General features: G+C 39.1%; 1 protein-coding gene and 1 long non-coding RNA gene across 4 annotated transcripts in view; one reads left to right on the forward strand and one right to left on the reverse strand.

The window, feature by feature from the left end:
• Positions 1–130: 130 nt before the first annotated feature.
• Positions 131–23,177, forward strand: part of LOC133615928 (uncharacterized) — a 25,410-nt gene continuing 2,363 nt past the window's right edge. Inside the window, exons 1-2 of one of the 2 annotated variants that reach the window (XR_009816794.1) lie at positions 131–432; positions 21,934–21,987. This is a non-coding gene — a long non-coding RNA (uncharacterized lncRNA). The remainder of the gene's footprint in view (positions 433–21,933; positions 21,988–23,177) is intronic. The other variant, XR_012049889.1, reaches the window with a different exon arrangement.
• Positions 8,310–23,177, reverse strand: part of LOC133615858 (dnaJ homolog subfamily C member 16-like) — a 22,010-nt gene continuing 7,142 nt past the window's right edge. For both annotated transcript variants that reach the window (XM_061974714.1, XM_061974723.1), the window contains exons 6-15: positions 22,067–22,171; positions 21,847–22,005; positions 19,583–19,713; positions 19,334–19,514; positions 17,277–17,456; positions 17,131–17,207; positions 15,383–15,463; positions 15,239–15,316; positions 15,009–15,179; positions 8,310–11,904 (exon numbers count right to left, since the gene is read on the reverse strand). In XM_061974714.1, coding sequence (XP_061830698.1) covers positions 11,451–11,904; positions 15,009–15,179; positions 15,239–15,316; positions 15,383–15,463; positions 17,131–17,207; positions 17,277–17,456; positions 19,334–19,514; positions 19,583–19,713; positions 21,847–22,005; positions 22,067–22,171 — 1,617 coding nt within the window. In that variant the 3' untranslated portion in view covers positions 8,310–11,450. The remainder of the gene's footprint in view (positions 11,905–15,008; positions 15,180–15,238; positions 15,317–15,382; positions 15,464–17,130; positions 17,208–17,276; positions 17,457–19,333; positions 19,515–19,582; positions 19,714–21,846; positions 22,006–22,066; positions 22,172–23,177) is intronic.

Raw genomic sequence — 23,177 nt, forward strand, 5'->3', positions numbered from 1 at the left:
TTCTAAGAGCGCAAGTTGCCTGGCTTCGTTAAAATACTTTACCATAGCCGTTATTAACCTTAAGATTATTTCACGCAAATTAGTTGGAGTGCCCAAAGGGAATAAGCGGTAGAAAATGGATGGATGTTTGTAAACACGTCGTTTTCCCTCAGCGCTTCCTGATGACGCGATGCAACTAATTACGAGTGTACGCGAACGCGTCAGGTAAAACCACGTGACACCGCGCTCTTCCCATACGTCAGCGGGATTGTAAACAAGAAGCAGCTCGGAATCCGTGTTCAAAAAAAGCGCGAAACAGTGCGGCTCGACACAAAATGGCGGAAAGGCGTGGATTTGTGGTAACCGTCAATAATTGTGTGGACAATCCAGCCGGCTAAAGCACACATCACCGTACATTAAAAAGATGGTGAAGACATTCCCAAACCAAGTTAGGTAAGTCATTGGTTTCATATTACTTGTAATTGCGTCGTTTAGGCTATGTCTACGCTAAGCCGGATAACCCCTTAAAGCAGGGGTGTCAAACTCAAATACAGATGTAAAATGTAAAACTGAACAAAGCTGCGGGCCAAAGTTGAACAAATTAACCTTTTGATAGGGACCTAAACACGTTTTGCATTTAATATTGAACAAGAAAGGCTTATATAACTTTATAGTGACATGCAAAACCGAGTTTCAAATAATAACAATACTACTTAAAAATATCAATGGCATATCAAATACAATTTAAATAAAAATTGAATGCCTCTTTTCTTTTTGCAGCCTTCTGAGGTAAACATCAACATTAACTTTTTCCACAGGCTAATACATTTGAAAATAAAATAACAATGAATAAACCAACCATTCAGGACTTTAAACTGCTCAGTTTGCAACACACTGCTCTAATCTGATGTGCCCAAGCCAGATACCTGCCATCTTTTCTTGGCTGCTAGTTCATTAATGTCGGGGCTGAGGCAACCTTCATTATCCAACCAAGGTGTTCATCAGTCATTATATCTCGTATTCCACCCGGACCACAATCTTGGGGCCGTGCCTTAAAGGCACTGCTTTAATTTAACGTCCTCTACGAGCTGTCGTCACGTCCGCTTTTCATCCATTCTAACAACGTGACGGCCCAGTCACAAGATATGTGCGGCTTCTGTTCGCACACACACGTGAATGCAACGCATACTTGATCAAAAGCGATACAGGTTACACTGAGGGTGGCCGAATTAACACTGTTAGAAATATACGCCACACTGTGAATCCACACCAAACAAGAATGACAAACACATTTCGGGAGAACATCCGCACCGTAACACAACATAAACATAACAGAACAAATACCCAGTACCCTTTGCAGTACTAACTCTTCAGGGACGCTACACACACACGCACACACACACCTTGTAGCGTCCCGGAAGAGTTAGTGCTGCAAAGGTTTCTGGGTATTTGTTCTGTTGTGGGATGTTCTCCCGAAATGTGTTTGTCATTCTTGTTTGGTGTGGGTTCACAGTGTGGCGCATATTTCTAACAGTGTTAAAGTTGTTTATACAGCCACCCTCAGTGTGACCTGTATCGCTGTTGATCAAGTATGCATTGCATTCACTTGTGTGTGCGTGCAGAAACCGCACATATTATGTGACTGGGCCAGCACTCGTTGGACTGGATGAAAAGCGGACGTGACGATTTTCGGGAGGGCTGCTGAAGTTTGGAAGACTCCCGGTAGGGTTGGCAAGTATTAGAATTAGCGGTGAATGCGGTGTTACCGCGGCACCGCCGCAATATATCATCGGCGGGCCAGCTTTAGTGTTACTTTGATATCGCCTCAAGAGCCAAGTGAAATTACACGGCGGGCCAAATTTGGCCAGAGTTTGACACCCATGCTTTAAACGAATAATTATTTAGCCCAAGCCCCGTTTCAGCCACACTAAACTATCGTTTATGGTTCCCCTTAAACGATTTTTTTTACATGTGTAAGTGCGCTGTGTATTTTTTGAATCTCAGGCTCATAGCTTTGTATGGACTCATTGATCGTTTACAAAGTGAGTTCGGAGACGAAGTGACGTCAGAAAGAACGCGCCACATAATAAAGCGGTTTCGTAACTCGGAGGTGAAATATGGCTTAGTGTAAACGGGACCTTAGACTTGTAGTGGCTAATCTGTTGTCATTTGACCAAACAAACTCTCCCATTCAAGTGTGAAAAGCATCCCCAAATCAACAAAAATATACTTTCATTTAATTTGGAAAACATGTCGAAAATAGTAAATAACCACATGAAAAAAGTAGAATATAAGAATGTATTTCAGGAGTGAGCTGTTTTTTTTTGTGTTGCTTTGTACAAACATGCTGTAAATATAGGTGGCGTCATTCCATTTTTTTTATAAAGTGCCTGCCAGATTGTTTCACACCAAAACTGGACTCATGTAGACAAAACAAACACAGCAGGCCTTTTATTTTGATGACCAAGATTGTTTTTTTATGCACAATAAAAGCTACTGTAAAGTACTGTACATGTACTACAGTGGAGGGAAGACAACAAAAGGTTTACAGGAATAGAATAGTTTATCTAGTACACCTTTTATACCAGTGTCATTTCTGAAAAGTAAATTATTTTTTATTTAGTTTTTTTGTACAAGTCTTTTAACTATTTCTATTTATCCACTTTTTCTAATTGGCCATGACATGTTTTTTTTAATGGTGTTTTTTGGACCACAATTACACATTACTGTAGTAGCAAATCTGATAAAGACGTGCGATATCAAATAACCTCATTAAAACACTTGAAATATTTCCATGAGAGGGATTGTCGCTAACAAGGATCCACCCTAGGACCCACAGTAGTATTTTAGATTAAATTGGAATGAGGTGAACATCATTACATAAATGTTTGATCTTTTTCTTTTGTTCTGGCAACTAAAAGCGCCATTGCGGTGACATACCTCACACAAGTGTGACATTTGGCATAATTTTTATGTCACATTAGCCTTTAAGAGTTGACTATGAAATATGTTTGCAGATTAGTATAATAACCATTTATTTAAATCATAAATCGTCACTTTTACAGCTCTCATATTCACAAGTCAACAAATGTATTATTTATTTTACTATTTGCATCACAACTTTTACGTGTCTCCATCCACATTTCTTGGCAATATGTACATTAACATCAAGCTAGAAGTTCATAGTGTTAGTTAATAATTGGGTTTATACCTAATGACTGTAAACTAGCTAGAAATATTACCAATTATATGCTTGACTCTTTTTTTTTCAAATGCTTGATTAAAAGGAGAATGCAATGACAGCTAAATAAAAATAAGGAAAATAACTTCGGTGTATTGTAGATTTTAAAGTAGTCTTTTTTTCTAAATTGTTTTATATTTTTATTTTGAGAAAAGCTGAATGTCAACAGTTGATCTAGATGGGATCGCTGTAGAAATATGTAGCTCGCTCTCTCTTTACTGACCACACTTGAGCATTGTCTGAGTACTGTAAATATGTGCATTTTGAAGCTGATGAGAAACATAAAAAACACGACAGTTTGAAAAAATTAAATGAGACCAGTCGACCTAAGAGGGCTTTTTAAAAATGTTTGGCATCTCTGTTTTGTGTTTTTCTTCTGACAATGTAGCTTGTAAAAGATGATATAAATGTCCACTGTTTGTCATACATTTCACAAATAAATGTCTGGATTTTCACATGGGTTCCTTTTTGTTAGTGTGCCATTTTTACCTACTCAGTGGCCTAGTGGTTAGAGTGTCCGCCCTGAGATCGGTAGGTTGTGAGTTCAAATCCCGGCCGAGTCATACCAAAGACTATAAAAATGGGACCCATTACCTCCCTGCTTGGCACTCAGCATCAAGGGTTGGAATTGGGGGTTAAATCACCAAAATGATTCCCGGGCGCGGCCACCGCTGCTGCCCACTGCTCCCCTCACCTCCCAGGGGGTGATCAAGGGTGATGGGTCAAATGCAGAGAATAATCTCGCCACACCTAGTGTGTGTGTGTGACAATCATTGGTACTTTAACTTTAACTTTAACTTTTAGTCATCTACTAGTCTATTTTGAAGATAATTCTTTTGATCGGCCCTGAGCATATTCTAAAAATAAATGTATTATATATATAATATATATAATAAATCCAAACATCAGACATTGAATTGATTAGCTGGACTCTTGACTCTATTGACAAAATATTTTCGACGAGGAAAAGAGGTTCTGGGGAGCCTGACCGCCCTGATGGAACCATTGCTGCGAGGTACGTGAGAGATTCCTGGGATAAATGGAGAATCATGTGCCTCTCAGTCCTTTCCATTGAGGACGTGGAAGACATCTACCTATTTGGAACCATGATCGCGGGGCACCTGCTGATTGGACTTGGCAGTGCTCTGGTGTATCGTAAAATTCGTAAGACGATGGCAGCCACTCAAGGAGCCCAAAGGCTGTTGGTCGCAATGGACGGATTGGGCCGGGCTGTGGGACCACAGTCTGGGGCGATTTCTGAACTGAATCGCAAGATGGATCACATCATGGAGAAGCTTGCTGTAAAGGAAGGATTGGACATGAGGGCCAGCATGGACGTATAGAAGCAAGCCATTGTAATGCCTGCTCGAGAAAACATGTCTTGTACATGTTAAAGAATGGACAATAATAAAGCATCCTGAATTATCATTATTTATCAAATATATTATTTGGTATTACACATATTAGCTTTGTCATCCGTGACAAAAGTAATATTTTGTTTCGCGTTAGCGTTGGATTGGTAATAACATCTTTTAATGTACATAATGTATCAAAGTTTGCCCACCGAAACGTTGAATTTTTTATTACGCAGCCTTCGGTGGGAAAAGTTTCTATTTTTATTTTACAAAGTCTTTTTTAAAGGAAGAACGGATGATGGCTTTTGTTACATCTGCGGATATCAAAATGGGGATTAGCTGCCAAAGACGAAGCATCGTGTTGGTTAATATTTCCCCTTTTCAGGTAAGGTACACATCCATCCATTTGTTCTTAGACAAGTGAGTGCTTGCTGCATTATTAGGGCCCGCAATGGCCCATTGCAAAAGGACTCCCACAGGGAGTCCTTATGCAATGGGACATAAGGACCTATTGAATTTCTAAGGTTTTATTATTATTATTATTATTATTATTATTCTTTCTTATTCCGCAGCTTTGCGCACTACTTTCACCCCCTTAACATGCTTCAAAACTCACCAAATTTGACGCACACATAAAAAAACTCGAACAAAACTCTTTGGTGAAAATACCAAACCCCAAAACTCAAAATTGCGCTCTAGCGCCCCCTACCAAGTAAACTTTTTCTAACTCCCAGTACGAATGTCGTACAGACATGAAACAAAAACCTCTATGTAGGTCTCACTTAGACTTAAATTTTATTAATTTATTTTCTCGGGCAAAAATCTACAGGAAGTTTGCTATTCCCCCTTCAACACTAAATTTTAGTAAAATCAGTCACTTTTGCCTCTTTCAACTGTAATTTGACCCCCTTAACATGCTTCAAAACTCACCAAACTGAACACACACATCAGGACTGGCAAAAACTGTGATCTAATAAAAAAAACCTAACCCCAAATTCAAAAATTGCGCTCTACAGCAATTTTTGATTAAAACGGAGAAAAAACTGCTCCTCGGAAGACAAAGATTACAAAACTGCCTGTAACTCCCACTGGGAAGGTCGGAGAGACATGAAACAAAAACCTCTATGTGGGTCTCACTTAGACCTACATTTCATAAATTGACAACCCCCAGCAAAAATCAACAGGAAGTTTGCTATTCCCCCTTCAACACAACATTTTTGTAAAAAGCGGTCACCTTTCTTCAAAATCTATCTCCTCTGAGAGCGTTTGTCGTTTCGCCTTCAAACTAACACAGGTGAGAGATAAAACCCTTGTGATTAAAAGTATATATTTTTAATACCTGCTCCGGTTTTGATTTTATGACCCTTCAAAGACCCGCTGCGCTGATGCTGCTGCAATGCTGTTTTTTTAAGATGGCTGCTTAAAAGCAGGAAGCACCAACGTGCCCACACAATGCAGACAAGGTAGGTACACTAGACAAAAGTCTTGGGACACTTCAGACTACAAGTAGACAAAAGTATTGGGACACTTAGGACTAGCACCTGCCAAATACGCGGGCCCGAACAACGCTGCTTGCAGCTTTAATTATGTTTCTGTTTTAAGTACAATTTAAATCAGGGCAGTCATAAAAAAAACAAGTGATTAATCCCACACAATTATTGCATTCATGCAGAATAATCACACGATTTATTTTGACTGTGCATGCTCCTTTACTTAAATGTGGATGGTTACCTGAAAGGCTGAGGGTTGTTATACACTCGGTGATCTGGTCTTTTTAAATGCATATTCTTTGGTTAATTTCACCTATACGCTATTTTAACTAAGTACATAAAAGCACCCAATGGCAGAAGTTGACCCTCGGATTTCTAATGGCAATTTTTTTCCAAGATTTTTCAGTTTGCAAGGCACAAAGGGATGAAAAAAGCTGTCATGTGACAATGTTTGATAGACAAAGACATAAAAACTACCACTATAAAGATTCTGAGATATTCAGAGGCAGAGTTAAATACTTAATTTTTTGAATAGAGTGGTTTTCACTTTCACTTTAAACTAAAAACTGTACCTAAGGTCAGGGCTTCTTAACTATTTTTAACCCAGGGCCCACTCAAATATTAACAATGTATTAGTAGTCTTACTTTTGATTTTAATCCTATTCAATAATTATGTCTAACTTACAGTTTACAACCTTGTCAAATGATGTGAAACCTTGTGTTTATTAATTATTAGTTAATTATTATTCAACACAAAAACCTTAGGCTTAGGTCAGGCTGATTAGGGAAAAACATTGACATACATTTATGTTGTACTAAAAGAAATACGTTAATATTAAATGTGTTTTTGAAATAAATTGTCAATTGTAGCCTCACCACTTAAGTCATAATTTCTGCGCTTAAGAAACCTATAATTTCAGCTCCAGACTTGGTTGAAGTTTTCGTTACTGCCACAAATGGTGGAAAAGTGTATTACAACTGAGTGCTGCTGCTCTGCATACGGACCACAGCTGAGAAACAGTTATTTTTTGGTGGCCCTGTGGTTTTGAAACACTGCCTTAGGTGACGTACTGTAGATTTTTGAGGCCACTGAGTGTTGCAAACACAAAAGATCATCAACAAAATTAACAGGTGAACTAATTCCTTGTGCAGTATCTTGTAAGAATGTGCAATATTACTAAGAACTATAGCTGCCCTAGACCATTGATAAAAAAGTAAACACTATTATGACTTAAGTATGTGGCTTTATGATCTACAATAAATTGGGGGGAAAAAAACATTATAAGCAGAAAATATAATTAAATTATTTCAAACTTTATTTGGCTACATAATGCTACTGTTTTGGTTGCTATATTGACTTAACAACTTGGGACTATCACATTGAAAACAAAGCGACGAATATGAATAAAGTCACAACACAACAATACAGCTCCTAATATTGCAGGAGCCAGTCAGCATCCATTATAATCTTTAACTGAAGACAGAACATGCATTAATATTCACAGTCATGTGTGCCAAGTTTCTGTAGCAGCATAAAATACAGGATATACTAACAATAACGTTCATACCTAGAAATGTAGAAAGTGCTTTTAGGTCATGTCAGCACAGCTTTTTCAGTCAACATAAAAAAGTGAGTGCACAGCTCACATTTCAGCAGGAATCTTACCAATGCCACGTGGCTTTAAATTAGAGTAGTCAGTGCACAGCTTGTACAGCAGTATGTGGATGGCAACATGAGAGAGTACAGCTCACAGTGGGGATGTCCAAGTTGAAAAGGTGTCAATAGTCGCGAGGATCATGCTCACAACTAGAATTAATGTTTACCCCAATGAACCGCAGCTCCTCCGTGCAAGCACCACTCGTTCATCCCCCAACCGTGACACTATCACCACCGTGCTTGACCGTGTGTATGCAAGCTACAATTATCTTGCTACTCACTCAGTGGCCTAGTGGTTAGAGAGTCCGCCCTGAGATCGGTAGGTTGTGAGTTCAAACCCCGGCCGAGTCATACCAAAGACTATAAAAATGACCATTACCTCCCTGCTTGGCACTCAGCATCAAGGGTTGGAATTGGGGGTTAAATCACCAAAATGATTCCCGGGCGCGGCCACCGCTGCTGCCCACTGCTCCCCTCACCTCCCAGGGGGTGATCAAGGGTGATGGGTCAAATGCAGAGAATAATCTCGCCACACCTAGTGTGTGTGTGACAATCATTGGTACTTTAACTTTAACTTTTTAACTTATGTCGCCAGTTACAATACTGTACACTGACTACTCCTAAAGTACAGTCGTTCCTCGCCACATGGCGCTTCAAATATTGATGCTTCACCACATTGCAGATTTTTTAAAGGATTCATATGTAATCATTTCATGTCAAGTCATCATCAAATGGCCCTGATATGTCAAAATGCATTAATAAATCATGTTCTTTTCGAATACCTTTATAACTGGTAACAGTAGTAGGCCGGGATATGCTCTTTTCAAAATTAGATTTACAGCCCCGAAATCTTGTTATTGTTTTCATTTCGATGTCCCGCCCTCCACCGTTTGACCAATTAGAAAGTCCGTGAGTGTGTCTCCTCCAGGTTGCCAGTTACGCACCGCCCTCTTCGTCTGGCTACTGCCACTGGTAAAGTTACTAAACAAGTCAGACCTTTGTAAATCTAAAAGGCGTCGTAATGATTCTCAACTTATTCATGACAAAACGAGGATTTGTATCGGGGAAGTCTTTGAAATAAGAAGACGATTAAAGGCGGAGAAGATTTTATCATCTCACGCCAAACTTGCTAATTTCCTCCTTGATAGGCAAGTCAGGCATTTACGTTTTCGTATTACTTGTAATGAATGGAAATGGTCATTTCGTATGTAAACTTTATTGTCCAATACAGTCTACAATCTTGTCTAACAAAGCTAGTATGTTCGTGCAACGGTTGCTTAGTGTGAGGTGCTTAGCTCCTAGTGTATTGCTTAGCATGCTAGCCTGGTCAATGACATATATGCCCGTTAGCCTGTATGTTGGTGTGTATTCGAACTGACAGCCAAAATATTTTTCCGACAAATAAAACCTATGTGGATATGGGTAGTGCCAGTGCATATTTCGTTCTCAATATGCTGACACGCTGAGGAAATAGGTTCCAACATTAGCACGGCTGTCATCATGGCAGTGTGAAAGGTATGGAGACAGCCAAATCACATGATAAAATAATTCGTTATTCGTGCAGCCTATAGGCATACCTTGGTAAAATGTCTCCTCTTTAGTTTTGGGCGTACATTAGGCTGCTAAGCATGCTCTACTTATTTTCACCAATATAACCATTGCTAGCGTTTGTTGTAGTTTGTTTTAGTCTTTGTTTTCTGATAGTACTGACAATAACAGGCATGTGATTTGAACTTTATGAAAAAGACTGAAAAACAACTGTAGGTCTGGGGGCCACAGGTCCAGGGCTTTAAGAACACAGGTGCCTGGACCTGTGTTCTTAAATGTGTATTCCCCGTCTTCCATGTCGAGAGCAGTTTTGATTTGGGCTTACATGGTAAACAACTAAAATGAATGTTTTGGGCATTGTTTTATCCAGACGCATACATTTGTCCAAATGTGGCCAAGTAGACGCATTGTGGGTTTCCTGGACGTCGCTAAAAGAAAAATCTAAAGAAGAGAATCCCTCTGCCATCATCCACTAGTTTTTTAAATATATAAATCGCCCGCTTGAACATTCACTCTTCTCCTCTCCGACTATCGTCGTCATTTAAGATATGCTGTGATTTCCCTTCCTGGTTTGATGACCCACCCTATCTTGCCTCATCATAGTAAACCACCAACCAATCATAGATGTTCTTATATGTAAACCAACTAATAATCAGTGATGATTGCTTCGCTACGTAGCTTCGATTTGTAAGTTAATTTTTTATGGAAAACCGTAGTTTTTACCACTGGATTATCAAAAACTGTACTCCTTAAGGGAAAACCGTAGTTGTTGGCAAGTGTGGCAAAGAGACGGATCAAGATTTTAACACACATTGTAGGTCGGAAAAAATGAAGAAAAACGGAAAATATTTTTTTATATTTTTACAGAGATAAAAAAGACAGATTTCCGACTATAGACGGAAAAATCACATGCCTGCAATAACCATTTGATTGCCATTTGTTGTGATATTGTACGTAGGCATGACGTACTTCTTCCTGAAAATAGCTTAATTCTGTGTAAAATGTGTTGGTTAGAGATTTGTTATTGACAAAACGCTTGTCTATTCAGCTATTACGGTCCCAGCACCTCAACCCCTGGTAAGAGGCAGTGGAAGTTTGAAGTTCCTTGGAGTAGCCTAGTCAATCGAGCTGGATTCAGCTGCATATCTGGCAACCTCAGTCAGGGAGAGTGGGAGGGCACTACAGAATTTTGACGGGGATTGTAGTACAATTTCTGGCCACATTATTACATATGGCACCTTTAAATATACTCTGTGTGTATTTATCTACAGTATATATACATATATTGTATATCCATATACAGTATATACACAAGTGTGTATATATACATGTGTATGTATATATAGCAAAGCATATTGTTAATGTGTTTTGTCCGAAATTAAGCATTTTCAAGCATAAAAATGACTAAATAAACTAAAAATATCAATAATACAGTAGTATTTTCCACTAGCAGAGACTAAACCAATCAGATCACGCTGTTCAGTATCGTGGCCACTGATTGGCTCAGCCTCAGGAAGCATTACTATGTTTAATTAAGAGTGTTACGGTGACTAAAGTGTATTATTTCATGTCTAAAGGGCTTTCATAATGTTGCAAAATATATTAAGAAGGTCGTAAAGAGGTTTTGTATCATCTAGCTATGAAAATATTTGATTTGTTATAATTAGCACAGTGGTAGAGGGGTTAGTGCGTCTGCCTCACAATACGGAGGTCCTGAGTTCAATCCCGGGCTCGGGATCTTTCTGTGTGGAGTTTGCATGTTCTTTCCGTGACTGCGTGAGTTCCCTCCGGGTACTCCGGCTTCCTCCCACCTCCAAAGACATGCACCTGGGGATAGGTTGATTGGCAACACTAAATTGGCCCTAGTGTGTGAATGTTGTCTGTCTATCTGTGTTGGCCCTGCGATGAGGTGGCGACTCGTCCAGGGTGTACCCCGCCTTCCGACCATGTGCAGCTGAGATAGGCTTCAGCGACCCCAAAAGGGACAAGCGGTAGAAATTGGATGAATGGATTCCTATTCGGCGGAAATTCATATATTGCGCTCACCAATTAACAGTGATAAACGAGGGACGACTGTATATCCAAGTTATTGTTCCTTAAAAATATATACAGTAAAAACGGTGCCTGCTAAAATGTGAGACTCACTTTTTTGAAATACTGTACTCCTAACGTGCTCCTGTCTATTTAATGGGAGTGATCTTGTCAAGTCCTGGCCAGGCGGGGATGGAGCAGCGAGGCAAGGTACCCTCCATGAGCCTCTCCATCCACAAACCCAAGCCGTCCAGCTTGTGGTGGATCTGTAGGGTGGGAGTGCTGCGAGAGCGGGCCGACTTGCGTGTAGGGTGATCGTCGCGCGACGCCGACCTAGACCGCCGCACCGACGAAGTCGTCCCGTTGTCCTCCAAAGCCTTGTTGGCCGGGTCTTCCCCGGTGTAGACGGGCTTAAAGATGCAAAAGTACTTTCTGTTGCCGTTGAGCGCCAACACGTAGCCGGTGTAGTCCATCTTGTGGTTTCCGCCGCCATCGTCCTCGCTGGCGTCGATTTGCACGCCGTCCTGCACGCTTTCTAGCAGCGTGCTCATCCACTCGCTGTGCTTGTCCGTATTCAGGAAGGAGAAATGCAGCGTCAGGCTTCTAAAAGATATTTCAAAGAATGACACTTGTCAAAGAACATTCTGGGCTGTGAAACATTTTCCTTTCCATTTTCTTTTGCCACTAAATGTGTAATGAAAGTGTGGACATTCCACTTTAATTCCCTGATAAACAGCCTTGAAACACCAACACTCAAAAGTAGAGATGTCCGATAATATCGGCAGGCCGATATTATCGGCCGATAAATGCTTTAAAAATGTAATATCGGAAAATATCGGTATCGTTTTTTTAATTATCGGTATCGTTTTTTTAATTTTATTTAATTTTATTTTTTTATTAAATCAACATAAAAAACACAAGATACACTTACAATTAGTACACCAACCCAAAAAACCTCCCTCCCCCATTTACACTCATTCACACTAATTCACACAAAAGGGTTGTTTCTTTCTGTTATTAATATTCTGGTTCCTACATTATATATCAATATATATCAATACAGTCTGCAAGGGATACAGTCCGTAAGCACACATGATTGTGCGTGCTGCTGGTCCACTAATAGTACTAACCTTTAACAGTTAATTTTACTCATTTTCATTAATTACTAGTTTCTATGTAACTGTTTTTATATTGTTTTACTTTCTTTTTTATTCAAGAAAATGTTTTTAATTTATTTATCTTATTTTATTTTTTTTATTTTTTTAATAAGGACCTTATCTTCACCATACTTGGTTGTCCAAATTAGGCATAATAATGTGTTAATTCCACGACTGCATATATCGTTTTCGGTTGATATCGGTATCGGTAATTAAAGAGTTGGACAATATCGGATATCGGCAAAAAGCCATTATCGGACATCCCTACTCAAAAGTGAAGGTTTTTAAACGTGACCCAAATATAAGACTGCATTTTTATTCTATCTTATATTCCGGGTTGAGAGACCAACAGGTAAGAGCTTTTCTCTTGTCACTCACACATTGAAAAAAGTGTCTCAAAGGTTTCTCATTGTGCCCATTGGGTTGAGTTGTTTCTTTCCCTGATGTGGGATCTGAGCCAAGGATGTCATTGAGGCTTGTGCAGCCCTTTGAGACATTTGTGATTAAGGGCTATATAGGTAAAGTTTAAGTACTACTGATAGTCACACACACACACTAGGTGTGGTAAAATTATCCTCTGCATTTGACCCATCCCCTCAAAAACCCCTGGGAGGTGAGGGGAGCAGTGAGCAGCAGAGGTGGCCGCGCTCGGGAATCATTTTGGTGATTCAACCCCCAATTCCAACCCTTGATGCTAAGTGCCAAGCAGGGAGGTAATGGGTCCCATTTTTATAGTCTTTGGTATGACTCGGCCGGGGTTTGAACTTACAACTACCGATCTCAGGGCGGACAACTTTGATTGATTAATAGTTATGGTGTTGATTTCACTGATAATTTTAGTAATTTTTCCCTGATGAAAAAACGAGAATGTAAGTTTTTAAAAGTGCATGTTGACAGAAATGAAATCCAATCTTATATAATTCAGTCGGGTTTTTAGTAGAGACAAGTAACCGGAAAGATCCATTTAGAACTACTGTCTTTGGAGAGGATTTTTCCAAAAATGTTTTATTCAGGTCAATAAAATGTATTATTTTGTCTTTAATGCATCCAATGTACACAATTAAACTTAAGTTAGTAGGTATGTGAATCTTACCAGAACTCACGATTTGATTGTGATTCTTGCGGTGACAATTTGATTTAGAATCCATTCTCAATTCAACACGATTCTTGCAATATATAATTTGTCAAAAAATTTAAATCACCCCTTTCAAAACAAGTTCCAGGTTGGCTGGCTCTTGCCGTATGACTTATGAGCAGTGAATGTGCAGCGATGTCCTAAATAACGTCTTTTAAAAAATAGATTCTTCTTTTTTAAACATCTTAGTCTTAAAAGGGAACTGTACTTTTTTTGGAATGGTGCTTATCATTCACAATCGTTATGTGAGACAATAACACAAACATTTTTCTTTTTTGTGTGTATTCTAAACTGTAAAATACGGCTCGTACAAGACTGCTAACAATGGGAGTCATTTATTGTGCCCATGAAGCCCTCTGAAAACATCCAAAAAACACCAACAATACTCCATTTACTGTACATGTGGTGACCTGCATATTAACCATGTATTAGCGATAATGTTATTATAAGAGCTAACGCAGAGGAACTACTTTTAGCGGTTCCTTAATCACAGAGTGGTAACTATCTTATGCAGCTATTTAGCCGGTGAGCTGCTGCATCGCCTCCGAGTTGCTGAAAGTTTGTGCGAGAATATAAATAATGCCTCCCAGTTGTATAGTAGAATGTTGTGGTCGTAAACTAAAAAATTGGTAAACTTTGAAATTCAATTTAGACCTGAAGACGCAAAAAGATGCTTGTTTGCTGCCACCTTTTTTTTTATTTTTTTACCCAAGTGAGGATTATGATTAATTCATCATTTAATCGGGGAACACAAGTCATGTGCTGAAAGATATAAACATCCCATTAGTCAGCATCCTAGTGAGAGCAGACGTTGTATAATAAGTGATTGTTTTATTATGTTCGTACGTAAGAGTCAGAAAAGTGTGTATAGGGTCACAAGGTGTGTGTGTGTGTATTTCTTGTAAAGTGAATGAAAAGGAGTATGGAAGCTGGAAAAATAAGATGCCAAAAACCAACCACTTACATGTGGTATTGGACAGAAAGCACAACTTGTTTTCTCCTCTATTTGAAAATGCGGACGTTATCATCAATACTGTCTGATTCCAATCAATGCAAGTCATCAGAATCAGGTAATACACCAACTTATATTCTTGTCTTCATGAAAGTAAGGAATCTATATGTGTTAAACATGCTTGTATTACCATTATACACCTTTAACTTGTTAACAAAAACGTATCTTTCATAAATAAATCAATTTAAATTATATATATGAATGAGGTAGATCCCCTCGACTTGGTCAATTGAAAAGTAGCTCGCCTGCAGATAAAGTGTGTGCACTCCTGCTCTTAAGTAACTTTTCTGACATTTTTCCATATTATAAGTTCAAGTTATGTTATCAAACATCGTAACCCAAAAGTTCTCCAAGAGCGTATGAATGCTAAAAGTGTTATTGTCAAGTAAGAGCTGTCACTTACCCTGTGAACGAGTACACCTCTTTGGCAAACTTGCTGAGCAGGATGTTCTTGGAGGCATCCGTGAGCACCAGCACGATGTTCATGTGTCCTGGCCGCAGCCTCACTAGATTACTTATGTAGGTGATGTCTGTCAACTCCGTCACCTCCACAAAACTCTTCTTGGGTGGCCGACTAAGATTTAAAATGATAAAAATCATCATCCTGTACGCTAAATCTTCTTTATTTGTTACCTTGTTGCATTCCCCGGCGACACATTTTCCGTTTTAGGTCCATCTTTCGCTTTTGGCCGTTTGTCGTCACTTGAGTCGCTGGACGCACAAAACAAACATTAGTGATTGTTCATGGAGAGGAAGAGAGTCAAAGCAAAAGTTCACCTGAATGCTTGGATGACCACAGTTCCAAATAGGATGAACAAGGCCGAGAAGATGAGAGACAGGAGGGGCATCATCTCGCGCCTGCAAATCACCAAAGACTGAAATCACTTCCATCTTGAACGGCATCTTCTAGACCAGGGGTGTCAAACGTACGGCTTGCGAACAGGTTTTATCCGGCCCGCGAGATGAGTTTGCCAAGTATTAAAATGAGTGTTTTGGGGGGTTTTTTTCGAGGGAAACTGCTGTTCTAAATGTGTCCACTGGACGTCACAATAGCAATTCTGTTTGGCAAGCAAACGGTTTATACCGAGGCCAAGCAAGAGGTACACAGTACAGGGTGACTGTGGCTCCTCCTCCTCGACTCATATGAAACTTAAAACCTGCCGTTTTATGTCTTCTTCTTCGAACACATTATTTGGCACCCTTACTCCCCCAAAATGTCTCTGTCAAACACAAGAAAAGTGAACTTAACCCTTTTGAATAATTTTACCTCTGTTTTTTACGGTTTGTTGAGATCGCACTGGATCATACTTGCCAACCTTGAAACCTCCGATTTCGGGAGGTGGGGGTCGGGGGGCGTGGTCAGGGGTAGGGCGGGGCGTGGTTAAGAGGGGAGGAGTATATTGACAGATAGAATTCACCAAGTGAAGTATTTCATACACATATATATATATATGTATATATATATATATATATATCCTGAAAATATGCAAACAAAACTGTGTTTAGATAATTGATACTTCAAACTTGCATAAATAAATCTTAAGGAATATAACATAACTTGGCTTCTGAGAGCTTCAAAATGTAATGAATAAAATGCTAAAGTTGTTGATAAACAAGCAATTATTTTAATAATTAAATATGGTCATTTTAAATGAATTATTATGATAATTTAAAATTAATTATTTCAAATATGTTTATTTTAATGTATAATTCTATGGCTGGATGTAATAAGGAGTCAGAAAAAATACAAATAAAAATACAATTAATTTTGATGTTTTTAGCAAAATATAGTAAAAATGTATTTCGTTTTTGTTTTTTTTAATTAGTAAATATATTTATTTTTAGGTAAGATAAACATAATAATACAATTTATCTCTAGTCTGGATGATTTAGTTCTTGTCACCCTGTTGTCCTCCCGTCGTGAAAACTGGAGGGGGCGTGGCCTCCAGCTCCGGCTGAAAATCGGGAGATTTTCGGGAGAATATTTGTCCCGGGAGGTTTTCGGGAGAGGCGCTGAATTTCGGGAGTCTCCCCGGAAAATTCGGGAGGGTTGGCAGGTATGCATTGGATTGATACGTGGACATGACAAAGGAGGTACTTGATACCTCGAAGAGTTTACATGCTGTGTTTTTTGTTCAATCCCAGAAAGACTGTGACTTTATCCCGGTTTTGTAGATACACTGAGACGAAGTCTAAGCTCATTGTGTTTTTGAAACTGCACCGATTTCCTCAGAATTTTCAACACACTTGAAGTGTTTTGTCCAGAGTATTTTTTGTGATTTGTACATTTTCACATTGTGCTTGTTCTATTTTTGGCCAAAGTAAAACAAAGAAAACAACCTGGAGTTGTCTTTATTTTTAAGTTATCATGCCATGATTTTACCATTCCGGCCCACTTGGGAATAGATTTTCCTCCATGCGGCCCCTGAGCTAAAATGAGTTTGACACCCCTGTTCTAGACCTTCAGCATCATTTCTACTCAATATCGGTGGGTTTGATAAATGTGTGAGACAATTTGTACCCACCAGTTGTTGTGCAGGATGTCATCCATGACTTCAGAGAGGTAATCATAAAAAGCATAAATCCACTGGATGATAAACATCTACAACAAAAGGAATAATAAGTTACGTCCTACTGTTTTTTGCTTTACTTTCAAACTAAAAAGGCATACAGATGCAAACTCATTGTTGAGCTCAGGCAGCATGGCATCGTGGATTAGAATGGACGGGTCCTTCTGGAGTCGCTCCAACTCCTCCACAAGACGCTGCTTGTCCTCTTCGCTGCCGTTCCAACTGCTCACCGGCTTGAAAAAAACCTTTCCGGCAGCATTGCGCCTCTCCAGGATCACCACCTGACCATAAGGAGATATCCAAGCAATAAAATCCTCAATTCGAAAAGAGCATTCTGAACTAGGGATGGGTACCTTTTCACATTTGAACCGATACAGTACCAATTCTCGGTACCTGTGAATCGATACCGGTACCCAACGGTGCCAGTTTTCCGTACTATTGTGTGTTCACTAGGGATGTGAATCTTCCAAAAACTTGCGATTCGGTGCTGATTCTTGGAGTGACAATAAGATTCAGAATCGATCTCAATTCAAGATGATTAACGATTAAAACCGATTCTCAAAATGTATCATTTGGTATAGAAATGTACTTTTTCAAAACAATTTACCTACTACAATAGCCTCTCTTGGTTGCTGACATATGACTTATACATGCAGCAAGTAAGTGCGGAGATTGCTTAAAAAACGTCTTTTAAAAATTGATTCTTGAAAAATATTGAAAAGACATATCATTTCAAAATCAGGATAATAAGAATCAGGGATGTGAATCGATTTCTTTTATTACCCCTAGCGTTAATAAATGGTAAATGTCTTTATATAGCGCTTTACTACAACTGGAATGATACCCAAAGTGCTTCACATTTATATCGCATTCACCCATTCACTCACACACTGATGGCGGAATAATAAATGTTAACTATTTAATAATAAAATCTGATTACGATAACTGTGCTATCCAGTTATCTTATTTTCCTATGACATTTCTTAGTATCATTTGCAAGTATTGTATAGTAGACTTTGCATGCAGTTAGATGGCAGTAGTTTATAGACTACGATGTGTTGCCTTAACCAAGAAGTGGTCTTTTCCATGACGCTGAATGTGCCAGTCTAGTCTTATGTTGCGCCCCACAAAGTACTTATAATGAAAGCATTGTACTTATTACACACCAGCTGTTTGATTGTAACATGCATCTTAGTTGTAGTTTTCATTGAAATTTGGAGGTGATGAAATCGCCATGTAAAATCGCTAATGCTAATCAGTAGCATGTACTGTACAGGCCAAAAGTTTGGACAAACCTTTTCATTCAATGCGTTTTCTTTATTTTCATGACTATTTACATTGTAGATTGTCACTGAAGGCATCAAAACTATGAATGAACACATGTAGAGTTATGTACTTAACAAAAAAGGTGAAATAACTGAAAACATGTTTTATATTCTGGTTTCTTCAAATTAGCCACGGTTTGCACACTCTCGATGAGCTTCAAGAGGTAGTCACCCGAAATGGTTTTCACTTCACAGGTGTGCCTTCTCAGGGTTGATTAGTGCAATTTCTTGCTTTATCAATGGGGTTGGGACCATCTGTTGTGTTGTGAATGAGAAAGTGTGTCCAAACTTTTCGCCTGTACTGTATATGGCAAAGCCGATATAAATTAGCATCAAGCTAGCACATTTTTAGAAAAGTGTAGCCTTACTTTATTAGTGTTTTCTATCAGGCACACTTGCTTTGTTGGCATGGAAAGTTGCAACATTACCTAGATGAAGTTTAGCTGAGTCTACTCTGAGTGCTGCTTGAGTGATTGTCTCCTCGCCAAGTCTTTAGTCTGCAACCATGAATTTACCATGAATTGATTAACGTGAACCCCGACTTAAACAAGTTGAAAAACTTATTCGGGTGTTACCATTTAGTGGTCAATTGTACGGAATATGTACTTCACTGTGCAATCTACTAATAAAAGTTTCAATCAATCAACCGGACGTGATGACATGTGCAACAAAGAGATCGAAACAAGGCACAATTCGATTTAAACTGAATCAATACAGATTGAATTCAGTCGGTGCCTTTAAAAGTTCCAAATTCGGTAGCCATCCCTATTTGGTCATTTGAAAGATGTACTTAGTGTAAAACACGAGACAAAGTCGTCCATAGACCAAGACACCTGTGGTGGCTGTGTGCTGTCCTTGCTGCTCATCAGGGCGTTACAAAGCGGTTGCTGTACGTGTTGGTAAACATAAGCGAATCTCACGACTTCTTTGGCGTTGCTCGAGGCGAAAGACAGGAAGGCTCGGTTGCCTAAAGAAAAACTCTCGTCGTCGCCCGTGATCAGCAGCACGCAGTATCTGAAGGGAGGAAAAACCGCAATAATGTAAGACGGCTTAAGGTGTCAGTTAAACACATGATGTCCTACTTCCTGCGTCTGTGGAACTGCTTGACAGGACAGAGCTCGTCAAAGAGCTTCTGATTCACCAGCCTCGGCGCCAGGAGGAACTTGTTGTTGGACATGAACTCATCGATTATTTGCTTTTTCATTCCTTTAGTCTGCAAAGCAAAACAAAACATTTTATTAGATTAGATTAGGGTTGTACGGTGTACCGGTATTAGTATAGTACTACGATACTAATGAATCATATTCGGTACTATACCGCCTCTAAAAAGTACCGGTCCCCCACACCCCCGCACCCCTTGTCGTTGTCACGTCGTGTGAGCAGAGGAGCATGTTCGGCAGCGCACAATCACAGAGTACTTACAAACAGACACAGTGTGTAGACAGAAAAGGGAGAATGGACACATTTTGGCTTATAGGAATAGCTAAACATGCTTCACTACACACCGTAGCTCACCGTCGTCAAAATGTAAACAAACACCATTGGTTGATCTACAGCTAACATCCACTATAATGATACCAAGTACAAGAGCGTATCTAGTCGATACTGCTATGATTACATCGATATTTTTTAGCATCACAAAATTTTCTTTCGTTTTTAAAAAAAATTATATTATGTTAGTGGTTAGAGTGTCCGCCCTGAGATCGGTAGGTTGTGAGTTCAAACCCCGGCCGAGTCATACCAAAGACTAGAGATGTCCGATAATGGCTTTTTTGCCGATATTCCGATATTGTCCAACTCTTAATTACAGATTCCGATATCAACCGATACCGATATATACAGTCGTGGAATTAACACATTATTATGCCTAATTTTGTTGTGATGCCCCGCTGGATGCATTAAACAATGTAACAAGGTTTTCCAAAATAAATCAACTCAAGTTATGGAAAAAAATGCCAACATGGCACTGCCATATTTTTTATTGAAGTCACAAAGTGCAATATTTTTTTTAACATGCCTCAAAACAGCAGCTTGGAATTTAGGACATGCTCTCTCTGAGAGAGCATAAGGAGGTTGAGGTGGGCGGGGTTGAGGTGGGGGGGTAGGGGTAGCGGGGGTGTATATTGTAGCGTCCCGGAAGAGTTAGTGCTGCAAGGGGTTCTGGGTATTTGTTCTGTTGTGTTTATGTTGTGTTACGGTGCGGATGTTCTCATGAAATGTGTTTGTCATTCTTGTTTGGTGTGGGTTCACAGTGTGGCGCATATTTGTAACAGTGTTAAAGTTGTTTATACGGCCACCCTCAGTGTGACCTGTATGGCTGTTGACCAAGTATGCGATGCATTCACTTGTGTGTGTGTGTGAAAAGCCGTAGATATTATGTGACTGGGCCGGCACGCAAAGGCATTGCCTTTAAGGTTTATTATCGCTCTGTACTTCTCCCTACGCCTGTGTGCACAGCGGCGTTCTAAAAAGTCATAAATGTTACTTTTTGAAACCGATACCGATAATTTCCGATATTATATTTTAAAGCGTTTATCGGCCGATAATATCGGCAGTCCGATATTATCGGACATCCCTACCAAAGACTATAAAAATGGGACCCATTACCTCCCTGCGTGGCACTCAGCATCAAGGGTTGGAATTGGGGGTTAAATCACCAAAAATTATTGCCGGGCGCGGCCACTGCTGCTGCCCACTGCTCCCCTCACCTCCCAGGGGGTGATCAAGGGTGATGGGTCAAATGCAGAGAATAATTTCGCCACACTTAGTGTGTGTGTGACAATCATTGGTACTTTAACTTTAACTTTATGTCCCTGGACCATGAGGACCTGTAACTAGGTGGTATCGGATTGATACCCAAATTTGTGGCATCATCCAAAACTAATGTAAAGCATCCAAACAACAGAAGAATAAGTGATTATTACATTTTAACAGAAGTGTAGATAGAACATGTTAAAAGAGAAAGTAAGCAAATATTAACAGTAAATGAACAAGTAGATTAATAATTAATTTTCTACCACTTGTCCTTAATAATTTTGACAAAATAATAGAATGGAATATTACACAATATGTTGTGTCAAAATTACTTATTACTAAAAGACAAGTTGTCTTGTATGTTCACTATTTTATTTAAGGACAAACTTGCAATAAGAAACATTTGTTTAATGTACCTTAAGATTTTTTGTTAAAATAAAGCCAATAATGCAATTTTTTGTGGTCCCCTTTATTTAGAAAAGTATCGAAAAGAACCGAAAAGTATCGAAATACATTTTGGTACTGGTGCCAAAATATTGGTATCGGGACAACACTATATTAGATACAATTCAGGCAGGTTGCATTGATTCACCTGGATGATGTCAGCAGGCTTGTCTGTGTTCTCTTTGAAAACCAACATGGTGGGAGCATAGGTGTTGATATTGAACTGTCTTTGCAGATTGGCCGTCTCGGACAGGCCCTGATCCACGTAGCCGAACTGCAAGTACTCCTTGTACGCAAACGCCGTCAGCTGTCAAAAATGAGCACGTTATGCAAAGTATTGTTATTGTCAGTCATGTTGTAGCGCTCACCTTGTAAAGTAAAGGAACCACGGACACTTGGTCAAAGAGCAGCACATGTGGCTTGTTGAGTTGGTGCCAGCTGTTCAAGAACTGCTGGTCGTTCTTGTCGCTGACCTAACGGAAGACATATAGAGGTTAAATGTATGTTTCTATTCATATCCATAAGTTGTATTCCTCTCAACTGAGCGGTGTAACAGTACATGTATTCTGTAGCAGCCATATAATCATTTAAACTTGTACTCTCCTCTTCTATGCTGTTACCATGTGCACGCTAGGCTTGTGCACAATTGCTCATTTTAATTAAATATATTTGAAGAATTAAATCTGAATTAAATTGACTGAAAATGCAAAGTTCATTCATTTAAAATTTTAGAAAAAAGAATACTTTACAAATACTAAAATCAAACACTAACTTCTTCCTTTTTAAATATTTAGATAAATTAAACCATTATGAGAAATTAAGTATTTTTTTTAAACCTTTTACATCATTTCAGAGTAGTTTAAATAAGACATCCAACTAGAGCAGGCCTGGGCAATTATTTTGACTCAGGCGCCACATTTAGAGAAAAAAATATGTCTGGGGGCCGGTATATCTATTTTTAGGACCACTAATACAAAACCTCACAATAATGTCTGATTGAATGCTAAAAACGCCTGAAAAAACGGAATGGAATTTTAAAATTTTTTACTGAATGAGACACCCAAAATGTACATGAAAATAAAGAATGCGGGGTTTACAATATTAACTATGAAGAATAAAACACTGAATATTGACAACATATGAACGCCACACCCCCTCTCCATCGACATATTTTACAATCAAGCGAAATGCAACAAAAATGGAACAAACACAGCGAAATATGAACACAAAGGGTAAAAAAAACCCACTTACAATCTGATACATATGATATATCATTAAGCTTTAGAACTTTGTTGTGAAAATCTCCTTCCGCGTCTGTCCCTGACACCCACATTGCAGGAAACACTCCGTGGAAACACTCCCCGCCCACACTGCTTGGTGCCTCGTCTGAGCTGCTGTGACTTAGATGACAATAGTAACTAATTAGATTACCATAGTAACTTGTATATCATGCAAAAGCGCAGATTCCAACCATTGAAA

The sequence above is a fragment of the Nerophis lumbriciformis genome, linkage group LG01, assembly GCF_033978685.3.
Source record: "Nerophis lumbriciformis linkage group LG01, RoL_Nlum_v2.1, whole genome shotgun sequence".
NCBI lineage: Eukaryota > Metazoa > Chordata > Actinopteri > Syngnathiformes > Syngnathidae > Nerophis > Nerophis lumbriciformis.